Source organism: Grammomys surdaster, unplaced genomic scaffold, assembly GCF_004785775.1.
Source record: "Grammomys surdaster isolate TR1022 unplaced genomic scaffold, NIH_TR_1.0 174, whole genome shotgun sequence".
In the NCBI taxonomy this organism is placed as follows: domain Eukaryota; kingdom Metazoa; phylum Chordata; class Mammalia; order Rodentia; family Muridae; genus Grammomys; species Grammomys surdaster.
Genome location: NW_021604622.1, coordinates 19,111,434 through 19,138,277, shown reverse-complemented (window position 1 = coordinate 19,138,277; position 26,844 = coordinate 19,111,434). Strand labels below are relative to the sequence as shown.

The 26,844-nt window shown below is 46.3% G+C and overlaps 1 protein-coding gene across 1 annotated transcript in view; it reads right to left on the bottom strand.

Moving 5' to 3' along the window:
• Myo10 (myosin X) overlaps positions 1 to 22,032 on the bottom strand; it is a 199,174-nt gene extending 177,142 nt beyond the window's left edge. Inside the window, exon 1 of the mRNA XM_028767572.1 lies at positions 21,997 to 22,032. Within this exon, the coding sequence (XP_028623405.1) occupies positions 21,997 to 22,017 (21 nt within the window). The 5' untranslated portion in view covers positions 22,018 to 22,032. The remainder of the gene's footprint in view (positions 1 to 21,996) is intronic.
• Between the last annotated feature and the right edge of the window lie 4,812 nt (positions 22,033 to 26,844).

The following is a 26,844-nucleotide window of genomic DNA, read 5'->3' as shown; positions in this document are numbered from 1 at the left end:
ACAGAAAACTCTAATTCTCCAGGTCTGTTTGCCACAGTCCCCACTGCTCCTTATTGCACACAGCCTGGCTCCCTTCCCTCACCCTCCTGAGCTCCTGGTTCAGTTTGTGTGGGCTGGGATTTGCACCCCCCCCTTTATCCAGCGCTTTGCATAGTCTGGCCCTCACTTCAGGTTTTTAAAGGGGCATTGTTTTGTGTATAATGGCCCCATTCATGGTAGGGTTTTGAAGGGAAGTGTTTCAAGTTATTTAATGGACTTGTCAAGTGTTGCTTTTAATTAAACTTGGCTCAGATGGAAAGGAAAGTGGGTACGAATGTGGGCCAGTCTTGGGTACAGGACATTGAGTCATACCTTAATTCTCACCAAATGGCAGGATAAATTCCATTTCAAACGTCTGTATTTGAGCCAGCCAAGTAAGTATTCTATTTATAGTGCCAAGGGTTAAAGCTTCCAGACGCTCCTCATCTGCCACCCTGCCCCCAGCACGTGCACGTGTGGGTGAACATACACACACACACACACACACACACACACACACACACCTCCTCCCTCATATTGAATTTCAGCCTCCAGCATGTCAGGCTTTTTCCGTTAGTTTGTTTTTGATGATTCCTGAGCTATAGGCACACTTTCTGGCTACCTGCCAACCACAAAAGGAAATTCTGTTTATTTCTCAAATAAACAAGGGGTATGTGTAGGGGTGGGGGGGTGATGGGGTGTGTCTCCTTCACTTTGGTGTCTATAAAGTTGTCCAGAAGAGAGCTTACACTTCTCAAAGCACTTCCTTCTTAACTGATGACCATCAAGACCTGAACGTGAACAGCTTGTCGCCCCTGTTATGAAGCAAACCATTTCACACTCAGGATGGACAGGAGCATCACCTCAGAGATGCACAAGAAGCTATGCATATTATCTCAAAACTCTTGCCGTTGTATCTTAAAAATCTAAACGAGAGGGGGGCACTAAGAGCCTCTGAATTCAGATCACCAGGACCCACGCAAAAACCAGGTGTGGTAGATGATTGTCTTCCTATAAACTGGGAAGACAGTGAGGAGGATGCTAGGCTCAGTGACAAGCCACTGTCACAGAACTGGTAAGGTCAGGATTAATGAAAAACAAACCCAAATAACAAACCCAAACTCAATAAACAAGGTGCAGAATACCAGAGGAAGACACATCTGCAGTTGACCTCGGGCTTCCATATGCACTCCCACAGACAAGTGAGTCTACATGTACACACACACACACACATGTGCGCACGCACGCACGCATATCACATACATGCATTCTCATACATGCACACACACAGAGCAAAAAATATCAAAATCTTGAGTCTTAGTTAAGTCTCCTCTGACTCGCCATGGGGCACGCACGGACTGTAATCCTTGAAACTCTGGATGGGATGGAGGCCTGTTGGATGTGAACCGCTTACGAACGGTTCAGACTGCAGCCATTTGCCTCTCCCTGTGCAGCCCGCCACCTCAAAGTCACAGCCGTGCAACGCATTCCAAGTTTCACCCTGATTGGACGTTCTTTCACCGTTCATGACTAAAGGTTATCTTTTGAAAAACTGCACCACAGGCTACATGCTCAGCTGAAGGACAGGATTCCAGGATGGGGACAGACAGTAGAAGGCCAGAGACTCAGGTGCCTGGAAAGATGGTCCAGCATAGAGTAGCACCAGCCTCGGGTCATGAGCTTGGAAGGAGTGGACAGGTGTGTAACATGGCATTGGAGTGCAGACATGGAACTAAGCCTCTTCTGCAAATTACAGCTGTTAGGACAGATGTGCAGTAAATTCAGATCATAGCTGGGAGGAACCAGGGTCCCAAACACCATAGACAAAGCAAAGTCTAACCACAGAGTGGGAGAAGGAGAAGATAAATTCTGGCTGCAGCTGCTGAGGTGGTTCCAAACAGGACAGGATGGGGGTGGAGAAATGGCTTAGGTCGTAACATGCTCATTGTGCAAGCATGGCGGAGGGGGACCCAGGAAGATCTCTGGAGTTCATTGGCTATGTTCAGTAAGAGACCCTGTCTCAAAAAATATGATGGAGGGCAAGAGAAGGAACCCGACATAGACCTTTGGCCTCTCCACATGTGTGTACACACATGAGCATGTACATAGACAACATACACACCCACTCAAAAGGGGGAGGCTAGAGAGAGGACTTAGTAGTTAAAACTATTTGCTTTTCTTGCAGAGGACCCAAGTTTAGTCTCAGCACCCACATTAGGTAGCTAACCACTGCCTGTAAGTCCTGTGCAATGCACCCCCTTCTGGCCACCATAGGTACCCACAAAAACACACATGTACACACACACATAAATAAAGTCCTTTAAAAGAAAAGCAACACCACCACAAGGAACGGCACCGTACAACAAAATGCCTGATCGTGGTCACATGGGTGAACGCTGGTGCCTCTTACAGGATCTCAGTTAAGACCAGGGAGTACACAGCACTCTTAGTGAGCTTGGGCTCCTCCCAGGAAGAAGTTATCCAGCAAGAGCGACTTCCACTGCAAAATGGATCAAGAAAGCTAAGGAATATCAGCTACTAACAACAGAGGCCTAAAGTTGCATCGGGGTTCTTGGGAACTGAACCGAATATTTTGAAGATAATGTTCTTGCTAGAGTTACAACAGGAAGTAGACAAAGAACATGGTCCATTACCTGACTTATAGGTAGCAGAGGCTAACAAAGCCCACCTACTGCCAACTGTGTCTGCTGCTCCTACCTGCTGGCCTGGACTTCCCTTCTCTACCAGCTCATGTGTTTCTAACTAGAGACAACTCCCCAGAAGACTCCCATGAGATTCTACCAGAACACCTACAAGCCCATGGGGCCATTCCTCAGACAGCCTGATGTCCAATATAGTTAAGTCTCTACCAGACAGTGGCCTACTAACAGGCAAATCAACACATCCCAGAACCATTATCTCTTAGGAGCAGGGAATTCTTCAACACAGAGCCTATCCAAAGCACTGATCTGCAGACACGCTCTCTGTGCTGCTCTGCTGGTTTTGTCTTGCCTATTTGTAAATGAAGTGTCTAGTCTCAGAGAGTTGAAGAACTCTCAGACAAAACAGCCTCAGCTGGAACCCAAGCTATGAAAATAATCTTGGCATCGACCCATTACTTAGGGTGAGATCCTAGAGCACAAAAAAGGGGCCCCAGACAGTGTAGCTGTGCCATGGGTCCTGGGGACTGGCAAGCCAGTTGTCATGAGAACCCAAAGAAATGACCATACTGAGGCTCACGGAGGAGCCAAAAGACTAGAAGTTTCCAGAGAACTATGTGATCTGACAAGGTACTTGGCTCCACCTGGGACAAGCAATGGTGCCCAGTGTGCAGACACTGCATATAAAGGACTTAGCATGCAGAACAGCACTGAAAAGGTCCTCCCAGATGGCCTCTGTTTTGAGTGTTGTTACTTATTACAAGATGCTTGGTTTCTAGATCAACTGGGGGACTTTCCAAGCGGCGTCAGTTCGTCAATGGAATGAGCTTGGCATTCCCAGCTGTCCCAACTGCCCATCATGTAGTATCAAGTGAGAAACATCCAAGCATCCACTGCCACCTTTGCCTCAGAGCCTGCCAGAGGTCCCAGGGTACCAATGATCCATACTGACCTCCATGATCTCTAGAGGGAAGCAATAAACCACTTCTATCACTAGCCTGGATTTAACATGGCTAGTAAATAAATACTTGTAGCATGTTCTGTTTTGGTTGAATGGTGTGGTGGTCCCTAAGTGTTAAGTCTCAGCCTGGATGAAGACGTCCTGGCTGAAGCTTCATAAGCAACCTGTCAAACCCAGAATTCTAGCATGCACTATCTCCAGCGATCTGAATTCTATACTGGGAAATCATCCTCTAGGGAAACTTGTTTTGATTCAAAAGCTGTATGCTGACTCACGGTCTAAAAAAACTAAATATCCCACTTGGATTTCAAGGAGGGTTTTTATTTTTTTAAGTATAATTATATCTGTTGTGCTTTGAATATAAAATTCCCCCCAAGGCTCATGTATTTAAACACTTGGCCCTTAGCTACTGGTGTTGTTTGGGAAGGTTCCATGAATATTTAGGAGGTGGAGCATTACCAGAGGGAAGTTTGTCACTGGGACTGGGCTTCGAGGTTTGATAGCACGGCTTCCTCTGCTGTGCTGGGTGTAAATGCAATGTCATCAGCCAGCTTCCTGCCTCTACACTTCTTCCTCCCCATGACAGGCTCTATGGGGGGGGGGGAATGTTAAAAATCCCCCCTTTCGCCACTAAGTTATGTTTATCAGGGTATTTTATCACAGCAACATAAAAGAAGCTAATATAACACACAAAACGATATATAAAACATGTGATTCTAAAGTTTATCTAAAAAGGTATCTCATCTGTAGCACTTTGCAACGTCATTATCAGGAAATATCAGATTAGGGGCCGGTGAGATGAATCAGTGGTTAACAGCGCTTGCTTTCCTTCCAGAAGTCATGAGTTCAGTTCCCAGTGCCCATGTTGGTGGCTCATAGCCTGTGATCAAACTGCAGGGAATCTGATGCCCTCTTTTGGCCTCCACAAGCACATGCCAACACACACGCACGCACGCACGCACGCACATGCTCGGGCACACCACACAGTCTTCTTTTTGAAAAAAAAAAAAAAGATTAAATTATTATAGTCTTCTCCTGGTGGACAGAAACCAGGCAGAAATAAATATAGAAAGAACTCCCACTAAGCCACAAATTAAACGGGGTGGGTGGGGGAGAGGGACTTAAGAGGCTCCAACTTAGTCTGCCTGCCTCTTGCCTGAGGACTTGATGAAAGCAGTTATGGGTGTGAACTTGGGAGTGAATGTGGGTGTGAACTTGGGAGTCATCTTCCTCTTATTTTTAGCAAACAAGAGGGTTGCCAGAGTCAGCTGCCTTTCCAAGTGATTCATTACTGAGGCTGGCTGGCAATAAAACCATGTTGGTGAAAAGCAAGCAGAAGGAAAAATCACACACTTACTCATCAAAACTGAGAGAGACGTGCAAAAGCAAAGGGGCGGGGCTTGCCAACAGGGCACACTGGCCACACTTGAAGTGCCTGCCTCTTCCATGGTCAGGGTTGGTAACTTAGGTGTTTGGTAAGTAACTACAATATAAGCAAACAGCCAAAACAAACAAACAAACAAACAAATAAAACAGAAAACTCTAGTGAGAAGAATGGAGCTTGCCGATGCTACTCTGGTATCCTTTGTTCTCCTCAGAAAGCACTTCCCAGTTGGTGCTGCTCTGTGCCCAAATCTGTGTCCTCAAGAGCCAGACAAAAGTAATGTTATGGCTCACCTAATCACAATTATCACAAGAATCAGTTTAGAAATAAAGAGAATTAAGATATCCATAGATCTAGAAATATACCCTCATATATTAACAATAATATTAAAGTTTGAAGAGTCTGAAGATGATATAATACACACACATGCACACAAACACTCTGGGAAATTGGGAAATTACTTCAGCAGGATGTTTTTATTGAGATAGCAAGAGACCAAAGCAGAAAAGAGTAGGGACTTAGGAAACATCTGAACCAAGCTAGTGTGCACTGTTGCACAGTCCTGTGCAGTTCAAGATGCTTGCTACATGTGTGTTTCTTACCCAGCAGATACCAGCACTCCCTTCCCACATCTGTGCCAACAACCACAACTGTCTTCAAATATTGCTAAATTCAATCACGCCACTGCGAATCACTGCAGATCGAGAACTGCTATTATCCACAAAAACCACTGAAACGTAGACTGATCCAGCCTTAGAAAAAGTTAGCTGAAAAAACTGCTAACTGAATATTAAATCACTATAAAATAGTCCTTTATGGTTTTGTTTTGATTTCTCATGGAAGCCGTGAAGTGAACAGGCAGTTGAAGTGATTGATCGAAAGCTGTCAAGGCTCCTCCCAAACCTCCCATCTCCCACCCCACCAGGGAGGCAGTTGCTCAAGAGCAGAGCCAAGCAGTCACCGAGGATCAGAAGCCGCTGTCACTGTGATTGCCAAGATTAGCAAAGTCTGTCTGGACTGTAGAAGATGCTCCCACTTGTGAAGGACCATCCTGGATGGCGGCAAACACTAGTTCATCCCTGACATCTTCACCAAGGCTATAGGAGCTGCTAATTAAGCAGCCAGTCCTTGGAGTTGGTCATCCAAGGCAATCTTGGCTGTTTTTAAACCCTTGTGTGCTAGGGGAGACTCCAGAAGAGCTGTGGACACTCAAGAGACTCCAACGGTTTCTTTACTGTTGACATTCGTTTTTCTTTTCTGGCAATATGTGGGGCCTCAGACGTGAAAGACAAGCTGTCTAACCATTGAGCTACAGTCCAGGCCACTCAGAGACTTCAGCCTAGCCTTGGAGGCCTGGAAGAGACTTCCAGTGAGGCTGAAATAGTTGAGTAAAGAGCAGGAGACTCCAGCTCAACAGCAGCTAGAGACTACAGAGGCAGAGGCCAGGAGCAACGAAAGTCAGGAGAGTACCAGAGACGGTAGAGAGAGCAGAAACCAAGAGAGGTTCGAGGCTGTGAGGAAACCTCAGAGGAGTGAGGGCCAACAGTGCACACACAAACCAGAGCAGCATATGAGGTGTTCCTTTATGGCTTCCCACCTTATTGCCTCAAAGGAGAAGCTTGCCATTTCGGCTGGGCTGTGTAATCGGAGAGCTCTCAGGGTTCCACCTGTGTCTGCCTGGCACTATGGGCGTTACAGACACGCACTACCACGCCCGCCTTTGTATGTAGGTGAACTCTGGTCCTCACGGCTGCAGAGTGTTCTTACCCACCAAGGCAGCTTTAAAACATAAAATCTGTTAAGAAGAACATCTACCGGGCATCATAACGTTCACTGGCAATCATCGTTGAGAAGTTTATCTAAACGCAGGCCTCTGGTGATTTTTAAATCTCGCATTTGTGAAAGCAGGATCGTTTTCCAGAATGGTTTCATTAAAACAATCGACATACTTTCTTAAGTCAACTTCTGTCCAGCCCTGGTGAAGAAGAAGATCTGGGGAGACAGCTGCCTGTCACTTCCACGACAATGCCAACAAGAAGCATCTGATGGGCAGAGGGAAGCAATAATTGTAAACTGCACACTGATTAAAAACGAAAGCAACTGTACAGTTTCCTGATGCTCTCTTTCTCTTGGCCTCTCGAGGGAAAAAATAATACTAATAGACCTGGAGATGGAGGTTAGAGGGCCTGCCTGGCGTGGATGAAACCCTTCCCCAGTGCCACGATTCCCAGGTGTGGTGGTGGGCACCCATAACAGCAGCACTTGGGAGGTGAAGGCAGGATGGATGATCAGGAGGTGTCTGTCACCTGAAGTGACTCAGGCCAGCCTAAGATACGTGAGATGCTGAGGAGGGGGATTCCAGCTTCAAACTATTTTACAGGTAAAATGGGTTCTCTGGCTTGTGCAGGAGAGCCTGACGACACATGGGTTTAGAACCTATACCACACAGAAAGTTAATTTACCAAATCTGCCCCAAGGCCAGAAGGAAATTGCTACAGCTGAAAAAGCTTCATGCTGGGAGAGAAAGGAGACCTTCCGTGGCTCTCAGGGTCTGCAGAGAACCAATGCCAAAATTTACGGCGGTTGCCTGACCTTCAGGGCCTTGAAGTTGAAATTTGGCACCGACTTTTGAGATGCTGCCTGACTTACAAAAACTTTTAGGAAACACAGATCTTACGGCAGTCAAAACAGTTTTCTGATGTCCCCCATCCTACCAAGACAAGAATGTGGGAACTGGCGGGGAGGTGCCCTTCTGAATTTTATCTTCTCAGAAAAATACAAGCAGCACAAGGTGTTGCCTACTGAAGAGCCTGAAGTTCTATAGCAAGGGGTGAGTTCACTAGATCTGAGTGAGGAAAAGTCCTTGGAGACACAGCGTTGGTGACTTTCCATCCTACATTCACAGCTGTGGCTGCCTTGGCCAGGAACGAGGAATACATACATACATACATACATACATACATACATACATACACACACACACACACATACACCCATAAGCACTGTGCTGGCTTTTATGTCAACTTGACACAAGCCAGAGTCATCAGAGAAGGGGAGTCTCAATTGTCAAAAGCCCTCATAACACTGACCGATACCCAAGCCTGTAGAACACTGTCTTAATTAGTGATTGAGAGGGGAAGGTTCTACATCTGGCAGTCCTGGTTCCTACAGGAAAGCAGGCTGAGCACGCCATGAGAAACAAGCCAGGAAGCAGCACCCTTTCATGGCTTCTGCATTAGCTCCTGCCTCCGGGTCCTCACCCTGTGTGGGTTCCCGCCTTGGCTTTCCTCTATGCGTGTATAATAAGCCAAGTAAACCCTTTCCTCCCCAAGATGCATCACAGCGATAGTAACCCGAAAAGAGGCACATTTATGACACGTACAGTTGGCCCTCTGTAGTCAATGGTTCTGCCTACTATAGGTGAAAAACAGACCTTTCTAATTAAGACGACCTAAAAAGCATAAATGAAAAACAGCACGCACATTTTATAAACAGGGGGGCTATGTACAGTTATATGAAGGGGCTTAAGCACGAGGGCTTTTGTTGTCCAAGGGGGACAAAATGTAGTCCTAAAACCAATCTCTCACACATCCCAGGGGATGACTTAACGGTATACACAGACTTACAGTCTTGTTGCCCAGACACCAAACACATCACATATGTAGGCACATACTCAGGCACAAGCACAGGCACACACACACACTCAGAAAAACAAACAACAGCAAGTGCCCACTCTTCATACAAATCGGAGTGACCCAGAGAGAAGATTGGTGTGTGGGGAAACTCTTTGGCCTTGACTTCAGCACTCAACTTAGGTGGCAAGACTGAACACACGGTGTTCCCCCAGGGCTGGGACCAATCCCTGCACAGCCTGATTACAAGGAGAAGAGAGCAAGATGAAGGCGTCAAGGGAGGAGGCACAGCACGCTGGCTCAAGAACACACAGGAAGGAAGCAGGCAGGTCAGAGTCCCAGCACAGGACTGAAAAAGACAGGGACAGCCCCATGCCTGCGGATGAGGTGGCCCTCACCTGAGACACCGAAAAGCTTTAGACAGCATGCCCTCCTGTGTGGTTTGTCTCTCCTCAAAGTTTTCTTTAGTTTTGTCTTCTGCACCAAACATAGCTCTTCTCAAAGCATGGTCCAGAAGCCGGAAGTGGCACGAAAAACCCCTGTTTAGGAAGAGACCCCCAGAGACACTGCTCCCCTAGATTCTACAGTGGGCTCTGTCAGCAGCCATTCCTCCCACACAGGTAAGGTGCAGAGTGAGAGGAACATGGAGAATCCCCTGAGCTCTTGCCCATCCTCCCCTCAGAAGCACCTTACTCACAAGCTGCCTAGGTTGCCAGTGGAGCGCACACTGCTAGACGCCGTGGCTCCCGGCAGAGTGCCAAGGCCGTGGGTGGAGCCCGTCAGTCACACAGTCTAGTTTTTCTCGCCAAACCATTTCACCAGGGTAAGCCCTCACTGCCACTAGAACAATGCCTCACCCAAAGGAAGTCTGAATGTCCTTGAAGGCCTGTTTTTTTTTTTAAAAAAAAGCCCTATTTGTCTTGATCCGATTGTGACCACTGTTGGGGGACAGAAATGCCTTGGTGCACTTTGTTCTGGGTCCAGTGATGTCTCGTGCACGGCAAACGGCAGTTAAGGCACTTGCTGAACTGGTCACATCATGTGGAACTGGACTGGATTGGGGCTATGACACTGAGGACACCTGGGCCCAACCCCAAGAGCCTGGCCACACAAATTCATTGCGCCTTATGATGAACCTGTCCCAGATGAGGGAAACTCAGACAAGGAATTTCTGCACTGTAAAATGATGACCAAGCATTCTAACAGAAAATGTACTTTGAAGTATTTGAGAAAATGTAGGCCCAGAGGGATGGCTCAGTGGGCACAAGTGCCTGCTGTGTAAACATGACAACCCAAGTTCCAGACCCACACACAGGCGGATGAAGAAAACCGAGTCCACAGAGACACCCCCTCACCTCTGCATCTGTACCACAGCACGTGTGTGCCAAGCAGCACACGTTATACACCACAGCTCATTTTTTTAAAGCTAAATTTAATTAAAAAAAATCATTTGAAAAATAAAGTTAGACATCGAATAGCTCTTTCACAGTAACACTTACAGGTATGAAATGTGAGCTCTGAAGAGCCAGGAGACAAAGAGTAGGGGAACAGAAAAGCAACCGTCAGTCTCAGCAGCAGCTGAGGTTAACATGTGTCTGAAGGCCGCTTATACGCAACGCTAATCCAGGACAAACTGCAGCTATACTCCTTGAAAGCCTGTCAAAGGGCAATGGGTGAAAGAAGCCAAGCTCCCAGGTTCAGCAGTCACGGGTGTCAGAGGCACACACCTGTAAGCCCAGCACTGGGAAGTGGGAGGCAGGAAAATCAGGAGTCCAAGGTCATCTCTGGCTACACAGCAAGGCAGTGAGTTCCGGGTCAGTCTGGGCTCCATGAGACTGTCTCAAAACAGAACCATAAGTAAGCTTATGTGTTGTTCCGTCTGGATTCATTTATGTGACTATCTAAGGTGACAAGAGTTTAGAGAGAGAAAATGGGAGGACAGAAGAAAGGGATAAAGGGACGATAAGGAGTCCCAGAGGGACTGTTGAAAAGTGTTCCTCAGAGACACTGGGTGGTGAAGCCCTTGGGTGGTGAAGCCCTTGCTGTATGTACCCTGGAAAACACAGCTCAGAGCTATGCCTATCGATGTGTGCACGAGGGAAGGAGAGTCTATGAAACCAGGGAACAGAGTGAGGTCTCTGCCCCCACGTGAACTATCATTTTGGTGCTGAACTTCAGCTTTGATACTGAACTATTGTCATGTAAAAGGTCACCAGCAGGGATACCAGGTGACAACGAAGAGGAAGGACCTCCTGTACCCTGAAGCATTTTATAAAAAATGTTTTGCAGCAATAGGGACTGAACCTAGAGCCTGACCAGGCTGGACAGGCTTTCTACCGCTAAGCTACACCGCTAGCTGGTTGAGCAGATTCATGACCCTTTTTTCACACGGAGAACAACAGTCCGGTAACTGCTCAGCATAAGTGATAGTTCTTAGTGCTCGAGGGACAGGATGTAAGTAAAAGACTGGTGAAGGGACCCATGGGGGAACAAGAAGACGCCCGGGGCAGAGGCCCAGCTGTACAGGAATTAACACACGTGACTCAAATGTCCATAGGGTGCAAATGTAAAAGCAAACACAAAGGCTGGCACCCAAGGGCGAGCAAACGCAGCCCCACACAGAATAAACTGCAATACTGATATGGTGTGGTTGTCCCACATCCCCCAGGAAAGGCTGGAAGCATGCCACTGAGTTTAATCTGCAACACTGTGGTACCTTAGTGTCAGGGGACACTGGCATGGGTACTATCTGGTCCCCCCATGGGTCTCTTCACCAAGTGCTCAGGATATAAGATACTTATTGCCTATTCCTCAAACATTAGGGAATCATTGCTTATACGACAATTAACTGACAGTTGTTCTCTGTGGAAAAAAGAGCCTGGAAACATTTGTTGTCACAATGAGGGAGTAGGGGATACTGACACCCAGTAAATGAAAGGTCAGCAAGGAAGCTAAAAGCCCTACTATGGATAGGGTAGTAGCCCACGCCAGCAATGTCAAGGACGTTGGAGTTGGAAAGACCTGAAAAGAAGGTACACTTGAATACACCCAGAAATTTGAGACTGGAAACTACTAGAAAGCTACCTCAGCCCTTAGTTCTGGCCTATACCAGTACATCTTCTAATGAGAGACAACAGTTACGGAAACCAGTCCAGGGGGTTTCTGGTTTCTGGGACTTGTTAGTGTATCACATGCACATGTGGGTTGTAAGAGTGGCTGCCCTCTTACGCACCGGGAAAATGAGACCAGTCAAGGTGAGGGCTGGGGACCAGCCGCCCTTCACCCTGCTGAGTCCTCTGCGGTCACATCTGTACAACAACGTGTGGGCGGAAATGAGCAGGAGCCGAGTCTCAGCAAAGACAATGGTAGCTCTGTCAGATGTAGGATGTCTCGACACTTTGATTTCAGAGTACAGAGAAAGACTTTCTGAGTTAGTAAGTAATGAACTTAAACACACCTAGGTCTCCCAACACATGTGTGTGTGCATATATACGTAATACACACACACACATACGCACGCACACACGCACACACACACACACACACACACTCATCATATGTTTACTAAGCCCCTAAATTAAAACTGCAACCACGATACAACTCTTGCCCATAAGATAGTACAGAGAAGGAAAGAAAACTAAAAGAAGGCTACATAAACAATTCTTCAAACATATATACCCAGAAATTATCTATCATGGTGCCTGTGATGCTTTGACCTCAACTGAACACGAGTAATCACTCCCAGACAGGGAGAAGGGTATATCAATCAAGAGCTTTGCTGTTAATTAAAAAAAAAAAACCTGAAGAGCCAGATGAGGAAGCATAAATCTAGGACCTTGTGTTTACTTCCCCCACCAGATTGTACGTTTCACTCATTCTAATGAGAAGCTACAAAAGCCCCCGGGTCGTAAATACATCGTGCCAGTGGCTCATCCGTGCCTCCTACACGTGAACTGACACTTTTCATTAAGCTTATGAAGTCAGAGAGCCCAAGTAAAATTGGGTAAGCCCTTTGATCGCACACATCCATGCCTGCAAAATTTCATCTTCAAGAAATAAGCAGGCAGGCGTGCAATGAGCGAGGTACCAAAAAGAGGCCCATGTGCTGTCAGGAAAGCAGACAGCTCGTGACACCCTAAAAAGGGCTGTGGAACTGATATGCCCGCCAAAAGAACAGGCAGAGCTACAGCAGTTAGACCCAACTCCTGGAAATGCCTCCTTGTACTGGGGACCTCCTCCCACAATGCTGTGAATATCACAAAAGCAAGCAAACAAACAAAAGACAGCAGTTCATCAAACAAAATGCAAATCTTGGTCTTTGCTAGAAAACAATGATAACTTTAAATCTGCACTCAAAACAGTTCCTTGGTGTAAGTGTCACTCAAAAGTAATATTATAGAACCTTCTCCCAAAACTCACAATAGAACTATATTCAATAGAATAGCTGTTCCATTTCAAACCTCACTTTTTAAAAGAATTTGAAACAAAAGTTTATCTCTGTAAGAAAGGAAATTACATGTGAAACATGCAAAAAAAGTATTTTTAAAAAAAAAATACCTTAAAAATTAGAACAAAGAAATGAACACATTTACACGGGTCTACAAGATGGCTCAGTGGGTAGAGGTGCCTGCTGCCAAGTGTGTCCATCAGAGTTCAAACCCCGGGACCCACATGGTTGAAAGAGAATCAACTTCCACAAACTGTCTCGATCTCTAAACATGTGCTGTGACATAGTACCACTCAGGCCTGCACGCTCAAATAAAGGAAGTGTCGTAGGAGACTGAGAGGTTAACTGTGTGTGGCAGTTAAAAGTGATTGCTATACTTCCAGAGGAGGCAAGTTTGCTTCCCAGCACCCATGTCTAGCTCACAACTGGGTATGACTCCATCTACAGGGGGCCCAGCGCCTTCTTCTGGCCTCTATGGTGTGTTCACATCCACATGACATCTGTAGAGACGCATACCATACACAAAAATAAAAACAAAGGAAGGGAGATGGAATGCCTTAGTATAAAGGGTTAACAAGTAATAATGGAGGAAGAAGGTTAAATTAGGCTGGGGATGTGGAAGACAGAGTAGAGGAAGGGCTAAATACCACCGGACACCTTGAAAATGACTTACTTAAACCTACTGCTATAGGAACTTCAAACATACAAAGTTTAAATGGCATTCTCCCACAGCAGGGCATTAATGCCCCTGCCAGACACTAGAGGCTAACCATAAAAGACCCAACGTCAGATATACGCTGCTTGTTTTGGAATTGTTGGCCAGTGAGGTCCCACGGACCCCCCCCCCCCAAACATTACAACTATGGCCGCTGCTCTTGGTTACACTCCAGAACTTGATGGTAAGACCCTATTGTTGAGGACGGTACCTGCTGGAATCACAGAATATGGCTAAATCAGGCTGGTACAAGACCTGGAAGCTTTTCCCTACTGCCTAGCTTTCAGAGTGCTGGGAAGTGTTTGCAAGGTTTGCAAGCTACCTGGAGAAGAGTGACAAATCCTTCAAACTACAATAGTGCCTGGCCTACGAACACACGCCCACCACCACCACCACCATCATATCATCCTCATCCTCATCATCGGCATGAGCCCCATGGGAGTAACCAACCACTCTTTTTTAAGTCTTTATGTATACAGCTGTTCTGCCTATAGGTATATATTTGCATCCCATGTGTGCAATGGCTCCTGAGGCCAGAAGATGACGTAGGACTGCCTGAAATTGGAGTTGCAGATGGTTCTGAGCTGCCGTGTGGTTGCTGGGAATTAAACCCTGGTCCTCTAGAAGAGCAGCCGGTGATCTTGACCACCCAGCCACCTCTCTAGTCCCATCAACCACTTCATAATTGTACCTAGGTCACACTCCACAGGATGAAACTGTCACCTAGCCCCATGATCAGGCTAAGAAGCTATGACAAGATGATGGGTCATAGGTCCTAGGGGAGAATCTACTAGTATCAGGCTGCTGAATGGACAAGCGATTAAACTGACTCCTCATGACTAATCACGCTACTCAGAGATCAGTGCATGCAAGTCTCATCCTTCATCCCAGAAGTTTGTTTTTGCAGTAGCTGGTGATGAACACAGAGGCCCTTTCCTGGCCAAGGCGCCCTTAGGGGCACACATAGGCTGCGCTGCACTCCTAAGGCTTAGGATACCTTGCAGACAAGGGTGGAAAGAGTGCAGGAGCCCAAGGCAGCGGATGACTAAAAGAAAACATCATCTTCTGGACAGATGGGGGTAGCTGCACAGATGAGCTCATAGCGGTTGTGACAACACGTACAAAGCTTGCTCAAGCCCAAGACAGACTAAATCCCAGCATGGAGCCAGGGGCCGGGCACACAATCCCACCCCTAGTCACGGAAGCACTGACAATTTCTAGCTGCTGGGAGAGGGAGGGGCAGTTTTCTCACAGGATGTAGCCCCTGGTAAAGCAACCACACTCCAGTAGACGACCACACAGAGCCAAGAATATCCACCGACACAAAACTGATCTTGAAGGATTTAAAAAACAAACAAAAAAAAGACACAAAGTTGGATGTGTAAGGAAATGAACTAAGGTAGAGTTGATGAAGGGGAGGTAAATATTGTCAAAGCACGTGGGTTTGCCAGGCGGGGGTGGTACACGTCTGTAATCCCAGCATTCAGGAGTCAGAGGCAGGCAGATCTCTGCGATCGAGGTCAGCCTGGTCTAGATTGAGTTCTGGGACAGTCAAGACTACACAGAGAAAAATCTGTCTTGAAAAACCAAAATAAATAAATAAATAAATGCAAATCTTTTTTAAAAATTAAATGTATAAAGCTAGAAAGGAAATCCCCAAAATGTGCAATCCCCAAACATGGTTGTGTCTATATTATTCTCTGGGTAACGAACAGCCAGTCACAGGCTCATCTCAAAATAGACTTTTTAGGTGGATAACCTCTGTCCTCATTTCTTAAAAAAATAGCACTGAAAGGTATGGAAAACAAAGGAAATTCTTGCTCTGGGTTGGAGCACAGCTCCGAGGTAGAGCATTTGCCTAGTAAGCAATGGGCCCTGGGTGCTATCTCAGGTGATCAGGAACACAGGAAGGATCAGGAAGGCTGGGAACACAAAAGGACTTGCCTTAAGAAATGGCACAGGGGCTAGAGAGATGGTTCATAGGGTAAAGGCACTGACTGCTCTTCCAGAGGTCTCAAGTTCAATTCCCAGCAACGACATGGTGGCTCACAACCATCTCACAACCATGGGATCGGATACCCTCTTCTGATGTGTCGGAAGACAGCTATAGTGTACTCATATACATAAAATAAATAAATCTTTAAAAAAAAGAAATGGCACAAATTCACAATAAAGTAATATTGATGATTCTGGCATATATAATTAAATTAGATTCTTACAAAGACACAAAGTTGGGTGTACAGGAAAGCAGGGGGTGGATTAAGGAAGAGTTGACAGAGGGGAGGTGATTATCATCAAAACCTGTGGCTTTGCTGGATGGTGCATGGATTTAATCCCATCTCTGTGAGTTTGAGGCCAGCCTGGTCTACAGAGCAAGTTCCAGGCCAGCCCGGGCTACGCAGAGAAACCCTCTATTGAAAAAAAAAAAAAAAAATCAACCCCCACGTCTAAAAAAGCAAAACAAAACAAATGTGTGGTGTTAAACTCTCAAAAAACTAGTGTCTCCTGACTGAAGGAAAGGTCAGAAACTTCTCCCTTCATCTCTTACTTTGTCCTAAAACAAAACACATGCATACATACACATACAAACATAAACATATATATACATATATACAAACACACACACCACACATTTTAATCTGTCCTTTGGAAGAAACTCCCTCCTATTGAAAGGTCAACTCCCACCCTGAGGACTGTCTTCTCTATGCACTCGGGGCAGCAGAGTTTACTCATACATAAGACCTCTAGCCTGTCATGGTTCAGCTCACTCACTTGAGAAGGGGGAAGTCATATAAAGTATACAAAGTCACCAGTTAACAAATTCTTCCAAAGCCCAAGAGGAGAGAGAGAACAGGCTCAGGGGAGAAAGTGGGGAGCTGGCTGTGAACTGCTGGACTGGGCAGACTGGGCAGGCAGGACGTCCACTCACTCTGCACACACAGAAGCAAGCAGAAGGCAAGAACTCATGTGGTGGAGATTGGGAAGAGAGTCACAAGATTAGAAGGCTTTTGAAAACCGCTGGGATCGATACGTCACCCTGGAATGGCTGTAAGGACAGCCTATCATCTAGATGAAATTCTGGAAATGCAGAATTTTCCAGAAGTTTCCAGGTTGAAAGAAAAAAAATAAATCAAATCAATACAAGCAGCCCAGGAAGCAATCTGGGTTGAGTCTCAGGCTTTCCTAACAGCCACATGTACTGGAATTTCACTCAGCATCAGGGCCTTTTCTTTTCCTCCTCCTCCTCCTCCTCCTCCTCCTCCTCCTCCTCCTCCTCCTCCTCCCCTTCTTCCTCCTCCCCTTCCTCCTCTTCCTCTTCCTCCTCCTCCTCCTCTTCTTCTTCTTCTTCATCTTCCTCCTCTTCTTCCTCTTCTTCCTCCTCTTCCTCCTCCCCCTCCTCCATTCTTGTCTTCACCACTTCTCCGTCCTCCACACAGGTATCTCATGCATCAGGGCGCCCTCCAACTTTCTACAAAGCTGAAGATGATCTTCCTGCTTTGACTTTGCTCTCTGCACCTCCTGAGTTCTAGGACTGCAGGCATCAGCCACTACCTCCTGTCTTAAGTGACCTGGGGACCTAACTCGGGGTTTCACCCAGTGAGCTACATCCCTACCCTCTTTTTTAACTTCTAAGTGTAGCTCTGATCTCTGACTTCTAGTATCCACCACCTACCACGTGTAATGCTTTGTAAAGCTAACCACATATCTCCCTAACAACCGAGCAAGACAGATACTAGAACGCCCACTTACTGTCAGTCAGAGCCCTGGAAAGCCGACTGACCACAGGGATCTCTCAGATACTTTGATCCCACAAACGGCAGGCACAGTGTGGACGGATGCTAAGAATGGGAAGCTTTCACTGGCCTTTCCACAGCGCTTGAATGGCAGGGGAAACGGTACCTGTATCGGTACCGGTACCAAGCCGCACACCGGCTTCCCTGGGGGCTTGCTCTTCCAACTCCCCTGCAAATTCTTAACGTGAAAATATCAGTCAACCCGAAGCCAAACTTTTGAAATGCATCAACCCTACTAGTCAAAAGAGCAGAGGAGCAAGTTCAAGGTTTGAGTGGAAAAGAGTGAAGCCACATAACGAGGTTAGACCTGGAAAGGCAAACTCGGCCCTGTGTCTCCACCACTCTGGTTTAACACCTCAGGCCTGGCACAGACTGGTTTCTGCTTGGTTTTGAGATGTACAGCTAGAACGTCAGGCCACGTGCTGTGGGAGAGGCAGGCTTTCTTGGCCTCCTCCAATCAAGAGCTCAGTCAGTAAGTACTCTGGACTAGAACAACTGTCTGCTTGCAGCTGTTCTTCCAGCTTTGCTGTCCTGGACATGGGGTGGGGGGAGACTTGACAAGGGAAATTCTTGTGGACTATTCAGAGAAGGCCAGAGACTATAACCTCATTGTGAAACAAGGCAGAGAGAACCTAGCTACTGTTATCAAAAGACCTAATAGCTCTCAAGATTTGGTGGGACACAGAGGTCCTTAGCACTCCTTCACCTATTAGGAGCAGATGAGGTGTGGAAGAGATAACAGAAAATACTACTGTCTCCATTTTCTTCTAACACGAAATGTCACTAGCTCTCTCCCATTCACAAAGAATACACTAGTCAAAGAGGACAGAGGAAAGAGCTTGAGGGGTCTATATCTACCTTAAAATGTTCTCTCAATAAGCCATGGTGCCTTCCCAAGCTAAGTGGGGGGGGGAAGGAGGGGAGTGTATGTTTGTGTGTGTGCTGTGTATGGCTGTGTTTGTATATGTGTGGTGTATGTGTGTTTGTGTGTATGGTATATACATATACATACATATATATATATATATGTGAGGAGTATATATAGTATGTTTTTGTGAATGTGGGGTGTGTATGTTTGTATATGTGCATATGGTGTGTGTGTATGGTGTATATGTGTTTGTATATCTATGTGTGGTGCGTATGTTTGTGTGTCTGTGTGTGGTGTTGAGTCTGAAACTCCAGACCTTTACCACTAACTTATACCTGCAGCCCTCCTCTGAACGACATTATGGCTAGATTTCTTCTAAGCCAGACTGAACCAGACTATAAGAACTAGGCTAATCTACCAGATGTTCACTAACAAGCTGCCTCCTGAAACATTAATATCTGCTTTCTACATTTGTATGTATGTGTATGCGACCTCCGTGTATTTATTATGAAAATCAATGTGTCCGTTTATGTGTTTGTTAATCTCCACAAGGTCTTGTACTTGGACAGCCATTATGCCACACCTATTCCTAAAATAAAAAGCTCTTTGGAAATGCTTGGCGCCCCACTGTACTCCAGACACAATCACAGTGTGTGTGTGTGTGTGTGTGTGTGTATGTGCGCGCGTGTGTCTTATTGTATGTAATTGCTTCTGGTTACGGACATACCTAAACCTAGTTTCTGCCTGAAGTCAACTTTTTAATAACATCACAAGAAATGTCGCAAACACAAGCTTTCCTACGCGCGAGCGCACACCATTAACTCAAGAGAAGCCATAAAAACTTAATGAAGGCCACGAAGAAACTGAAACCTGACTGGGGAGTTTGGCACGCCCCCTTTCACCAATCCCGGAGCGAATTTTGAAGGCAGCGGTGTCAGCTGATTGGCACAAACCTTGCAAGCTTCCCTGGCCACTGGCCCCTAACAGGATGCCTGATCCCAGTAAAACCAGGCAAGTGTGGACAAGAAGCACACACAGGAATTAAGACCCACGAGGCAACTGCTTCTCTCAGGGCAGCTCAGCTGGGAGTTGTTTTGTGGCTGTGGTGCCTTCAGGAACATCTGCAGGCATTCTGAGTGTCGAAAGTTGAGAGGAAGGTTATCTGTATCGAATGAGTGAAGGTCAGAAAAGTCACTCTCTGTGCAATGGGCGTAGACCGCCCCTCCAGCAAAGAGGTACCTGGGCCCCAATGTCAAAGGTGGTCTATGAAGCAGCTGCAGAGAGTCACAAGTGTTTCCTACTTCCTTATCATCTGCCTCGCATGTGTAAGGCCTCGCTCAGTTAATTTTTTAGTCGTTAGCTTGAGTTTTAAATTGTTGGCTAACAAGCAAACAAGTCGCTATCTCTAAATCACAGAGAAAAGTTAACAAAGAGCAGAACACTGCTCAGAGTGAACGAAGGCCTATAAGCTAGATGCCCTTGGGCACTGTATCAGTCCCTATAAGCTAACTGCCCCTAGACACTATGTGATCCAGTGTTTTCCAGTCTAACAGGATAAAGGAATACCTTCTCAGGACAATTAACAAAATGGTGTTCTAAGACATTAAGGTAAAAGGGTCTATGTTAGGAGTGTGTCTCCAATCACTACACCACTGTTTAGCTTTCTCACCTGCCCTGTCTGTTAAGTGCAGGACAGAATGCTGACAGCTGAGTAGAAATCACTATGATAACATAAACACTAGAAATCAGGATAATATAAACATGCCAGCAAATTAAAAGCATTTTAAATACATAGATTTTTTTTTAACTCCCAGAAATACCAGCCACCAGCAGCAAAGGGGAAGGGCTGTGTATCCAATAAATACATTCTTCAACCTTGGGTTAGTAACTTACTAATCTTTGGGTTGAGATTTTTCACTAGATACAGGAAAAATGAAACAGGCAATCAGTAAAGACAACTTCAGTGTTATCCGAGCACGGAGCTTGCCTCACAGAGAACTGAGGTACAAAGGAGTTCTTGGAATTACTTAACAGTCCCATAACTTAGAGGCAAGGATCCAGGAACTGCTTTGGCATTTATATTATCATGAAGTTTCTGCCACTCACACTAGAGGGCAGAATTCTACCCTAGGGGAGACTGGTCCTCAGACTTAGGGAATCTGGTCGACCCTCAACAGCTACACACAAATTTTCTAAAAGATCACCAAGTCAAGAACTATTTTCCCTAGAGACAAAACCACATTTTTCTTATAGATAAAAGCAACTAAAAACCCAGCCTAGTGGTAATTTACTGTTGTGTACAGGTTTGAAACAAAAACCCACGAATTAAAAAAATGCTAAGGAGTCTCTATTTTCTATATATTTCTGGGGTCTCTGTTTTCCATATAGTTCTCTTCTTCTAAGTGATGGATGGTGAACTTCTTTCCAGGATGCCTTTCAGGGTGACAGAGACAAACACATTGGTAAAAGTCAATTCGACCATTTATACATCACTGTGGCCATTATAAGTGGTTGTCTGAGAATACGGTAAGTGAACGTCAGATCTTGAAACACTATAGCCAATTAACTCTGATAAACCAAGTTAGCTAAAGCGGAGGCAAACTTTCCACTCTGATTTGCTGGAACATTCCAAGACTGTCCTGGATTCACAAAACAGCACCCTGACTTTCAGAAAAGAAAAAAAAAAAAAAACCTCATCAGGCCTCCCCCAAGTCAGCTAAGTTTACTCTGAGCCACTTCAAACCTCAAAACTTAAACAGAATTTATTAAATAAACACAACCAAGAAAGGAATCGGTGCCAAGAAACCAGAGCGGTTCTCCATCCCAGGGGGAAAAGGAAACTTTCAAGTCCCGTCTCAAGTAACTGTGGTGTCTCGCCCTCAAAGACCCTAAAGCGGGCATCGGTTTCATCTTCTAAAATAACCATTGTTTGCCCTAAACGAATTTTATTTAAACTAGAATTCAAGATCTGCCAAAATAAGGCATTAAAAGCAGAATCATTCGGTCTCGTGCTCTGGAATTATCCGCAAACCCGACCTGAGCGGCGCTGCTAAAGTCCGAACCTCAGACTTGAAGGCCCAATGAGGCCGGGGCAAGCAGTGACTGGACCCAGCCGGCCGGCTCACAAAAGTGTGAGCCGGCTCCTCTGGAAGCCACAGGAAGCCCGCACGTTCGGCAAAGGAAGTTCCAGACCTTTCTTGGAGCAAGGCACCTCCCGGCTGCGCCTTTTACCGCGTTTCCTGCACCCGAGCCGTCTTGCCCACAGCTCTCCCCCACCCGGCGCCCGGGGACTCACCTGGCGCGGAGTGTCAGATAGCCACCCACGCCCGGGGACATGCGAGCGCAGGACAAACTCAAACCTGCCTAAGCTTACTCATCCGAGACTCGGGGCCGGCGGAGGGAGTGGGGTTTCAGGAGACTCCCACAAAGTTTCCCCTCCTGGGACGCGCAGGCGCCGGGGCGCGCTCGATGTGTCGGTCCCGGTCTCGGTCTCAGCCAGGTCCTCCCCGCCACTCACCTCGGGAAAGAAGCTGTCCATTGTTCCGGCGCCCGCACCTTCCCGGCACGGCTCCAGTTGCGGAAGTCAGCGCAGCGGCAGGTCCCGGGAAGCCACGCGTGTCACGGTGCGCCTCGGGGCGACTCCAGCCCGCGGAGCCGCCGCGCTGCCATCCCCCGGTCGCTGCTGCTCCTCTGCACCTTTTGTCCGCGTCTCGGACCTCCTCTGTCCCAACAGCAGCCTTTGTCTCTCCTTCCTCCAAGTTCCTCACTTCTGGGCGAAGTGCTCCCGGGCGGAGAACAGCTGGTGGCACATTCTTCCCGGGCTGGGGGAGGGCCGGCAAGGGGCTGGCGACGCGCCTGCCTCCCTCTGAGCTCCGCCGGGGGCGCTCGGTCCTAGCGGGGGTGGGGTGGGGAACTGCGGATCACCAGCAAGCCAGCAACGGTGAGCACTCCGGCCCCAGGCGCGGCCGGCTCTCGCCAGCTCCTGGGTCTTGCTTACCCCTGGGCTCCGTCCGCCCCGCCCTCAAGCCCCGCCCCCGACACATAGCCACGCCTCCACGAGTAAAATCACGCCTCCTCTGGACCTGGCCCCACCCCCGGAAACTCCTCCAACCTGCGGAGACTGAGCGCCCGCTCTCAATTATACCCAGACCCCGCCTACTAGACTCCTGGTTACGCCCATCGTAGCCCCGCCCACAGCATGCTCGGGCTTCCCACAGGCCGCGCCCTCTCCCAATACCACCTAGACCATGCCCACCGGATGCGCGGCCCCGCCCCTAGTGAGCCCTGCCCTCTGCGTTCACTGAGTGCGGCGGGCGCGCGGAATCCCAGCTACCATCTAGATCCACTCTGAATCCCTGGAGCCGTGCGCTTCTCTTGGGTCTCCTCCCTACCTGCCTAGGCGCCATTAGATGACTTGACTCTTCCTTCTGGTCCTAGAGACTAGATAGTTACGCGGGATTTAAGAGGGGTCCCACTGCGGTGAATGTTAGACACCCCAGGAACCTGCTCCACGTGGATCTCATGAGTGCGGCTCTGCCGTTGTGCGATCCCTGGACAGGAAACGGAAAACAAGAGGAATCTGAGCTTTTGAAAGCTGCTTTTCCGTGTCGAGTTTCTGTGCTTCAAGTTGGTTTTGTGTTAGCCGCAGGGAAATGTTTTGTACACTGGAAGGTGACGTGTCCTATAGCACCTTAAAACTGTAACCTCTTTTTCTGGACGTAAAGGAAGTAGAGCAGATGGAAGGGAGATGGGTAAATGCTCTCCGTTCACCAAGAGTCAGTCCTGTTTCTCACGGAGACAACTCCTCCAACTTTATTGTGGCCAGGAATCTGGAGATCCTGTAGCACAGACTGAGATTCCTAACAGTCGGCTTTCCTAACAACAGGAGTCCAGATGGCCCTCCAAAGGTGGTGCTTGGCCCAGTGTAGAAAGAACTCCCAACAACACGAAAGGAGTTTCCTTCTGCAGCAGTTTGGCAAGACAAGGTCTTCCAAGTACTGGAACCATGAACCCTATGAACCGACCGGCTGGGTGGAGTCAGACTCACTCAGGAGCCACAGCTGGTCCAGCAACGGGTTGTTAACTGGCATACTGGGAGCAACAATGAACTGACTTGAGAAGTTCTCCGTAAGAGATTTGTCAACTGCTAGCAGCTTGAGAAAGAGCCTTTCCAGGGCAGTGATTCTGGGAAATGACACAGCCCTTACTATTCCAAGTTGCACCCTGCCTGATTAGGTACGCGCTTCTTAGGTTTATTCCAGATGTTGGACGATCAATCACATATTTGGCTCTTTTGTTTGTTTGTTTGTTTGTTTGTTTGTTTGATGTCCTCTTCACCTGCAATTGGGAGAGTCGAAGCTTGTGGAGGAAGGGTAATATGCTCAGACTGAATGATATGGCTGAACACACGAACCACCTTGGAATCCTTATTTGGAAATGTAAGCATTATTGTATCTCAAAGCGTTTCATTTAGCATTTTCATCCTTAAGCGCCCGTCTCTACACGTTGGGGGAAGAGCCAAGGTAAAAACAAGTTCATGATACATGTGCTGTGCTACGTAACTGGTTTCTTCCACGGGTTTTCATGACGTTGAAGGAAGGTTAAGACAGAGCCAGGACAAATGTCAACAGCGCCTAACACAACCAGAGTGCTTAGTCAAATGAGCATTGCCACCAGCTGTGTTCAGATAGGGCAGCGGGACAATTAAGCTATTACAGCATTAATCTGCTCACATCTCTGCAAGAAAAATGATTTAGGGAGCTGGTTGGAGTGTGTGGGTGTGAACTGGTTCCCAGCATCGGTCCTAGACTCGTTGGGCAACCTTGGCCCCTGGCCTTTAGTCACCATCCAAGCCAATCCTGGCTCATCAGCTAAACCAGATGTGCTATATTAACACAACGCTTGGTAAGAGAGGAGCCTGGAACTACCTAACTGCGTGGGCTCTCTGGACTTTTCCTTCTTTTTCTGCATATTTAAAACTTAAAAAAACCTAAAGTCTGTTCATTTTTATTTAGAGACAGAATCTCCAGTATTCCAAGATATTCTAAAATTCTCTATATAGCTTAAGCATCTGATTCTCGAGTCTCCTGCCTCTATCTAACAGGTTTGGGGCACCATGTCTAAGTTTGGGGCAATTTTGCATTCCTGGGAATAGAACCCAGAGCTTTGTGTGTTCTAGACAAGCACTCTGACAACTGAGCTATAGCCCCAGCCTGTTGTTGAACCTAAGTAGCTCAGGCCTGCCCCATACTTGAGGTCCTTCTGTCTCAGCTTCCTGAGTACACAGTAGGTTTGGTTTTATTGTTGTTTTTAAGGTGCTATTGTGTTTGTTATTATAATTTAATAACAATAAATAATTATATGTTAAAACAATACAGTTTATGAAAAACAACTCTATGGTCCAAAATGAAAATTACAGTAAATAAAATAGTATTGCTTATATATTTTTGCTTGATAGAAAATATTGAGTTACTATGTTTGCTTCTGCATTTATTGTGATTCAACGTATTGTTTTGGTTGAACAATAATAGTGTTCAAGAATTTAGTGATATTCTTTCATATAATTATGAACATTCTTTATACGACATCAAAACAATATACTTCAAAGTATTATGATATGAGATCTGAAGCCATATGCATGCATAGTTTTTAGTTGTCTTTTGTGGGAGGCAAGGGGGTTGTTGAGACAAGATCTCTTTACTCAGCTCTGATTGTCCTGGAACTTAAGTTGGCCTCTGTCTCCCTAGTACTGGAATTAAAGGTTTTGGGACACCATGCTCAGCTCATAGTTCTATGTCACTTAAGAGGATCTGGTTAATAACTGTCCCCTATGTAACTCATATAGGAAAAATTGTACACCAGATCCCATATTCAAAGTCAAATTTGTGCAATTGTTTTATGTGTTTAAAAAATGTTTAACACCACATGCAAATACACTAGGGCATTGTTTTAAAAGAGAAAGAAAACACAAACCCAAACAAAAAAGCCTGGCTCAGGATCCCTGAGGTGGAGTGGGGGGTGGGGGGGCTGGGAATCTGCATTTTAGTAAGCACACAGGTGGACCATGTGGAACTAGACAATCTTTGCAGAATTGGTCAGATTTTCTGTCTGTATGCACATTCTCAAGAAAGTGGAAAAACAAACCTTAGCGGGAAGACTGTTTGCGGAACAAACAGTAAAGTTATTCTAAGCATTCCGAGTAGGCCTTGCAACCTCCAAGCCTTTGGGACAGCATTGGTTCTCGAATTGGCTCTTAAACTCACAAGGTCTTTAACAAGATTGGCCGAGAAAGGGAGACACTTTAAATCAATAGATTTCTAAGAATATCTACTCTTGCTACTTTTTTTTGAATGGTTGGTTAGGTTTTAATTTGAGTTGTTAAATACTTCCTCTTGAGACTGTGCTACTGACTGGATAAAGCTAAAGGTCAAACCTTGCCTGTGTCTAGTGACAAAGTCACAAAAATGTTCTGCTAAGTCTGAGCCAGGATATTGTTTGAGCCAGGTTTGTTCTCTGCTCTCCTACATATAATTCAAAGATATTATACCCGGCTAATAAGCTACACTTGTAAAAATGAAAGACCTCAAAGGTCAACGTGAAGCTTTCTTATTTATTGGCAAATATTATTCCACAACTGGAAAAAAGAATTCTGTTCCTATCAACTGGATCATTTTTTCCACCTCAAGTTCAAGCCGTATGTGTGCTGTGCGCACTGGATAATATAATTGTGCCCTGTTTGTTCTTCTCCGCGTGTTTGTTTGCTTTCAATTGAGATGTGTTGTCTTAATTTCCTTTATAAATTCCAATTGGGTCCTCTGTTGTTGTTAACTCTCTTGCTGCTGATGCTTATCTTGCTGTGGGTGAAGGCGGAGTGTTTTCCACTATCTTTGTTTTTATTAAATACCCAGCGTTTAATTGCTCTACCGTAATGCTTTAATTACTAGTTAGAGAAAGGGAAAGTTCTGGAGGGGTTTTTCACACAAATTAGAAGTTAATAACTGACACAATTTAAGAGTCCTCTCATGCTTTACTTAATAGTAGGCCATCCTTTCAGTTCACCTACAGACTTGGGTGGTAACATTTTTTTGGAATGGTTTTTGTCTTTTTTGAAAAAGAAATGAAAATTAAGGAGATTCGTGACTTTTGAATTTTGTTTTATGTGTATGGGTGTTATGTGTATGGATGTTTTGCCTGCATGTATGTCTGTTCACCACGTGTGTGCCTGGTGCCTGTGGATTTCATTTTCATGCCTGGACTAGTCCTGTTCCATATAATATATCATACAATAGTGTTGGAAAGCCTGTATGGTTTTTCTCCTTGATTTCCATGTGTCCTTGTGCCTTCTCTTTCTCCCACTACTTTCAAA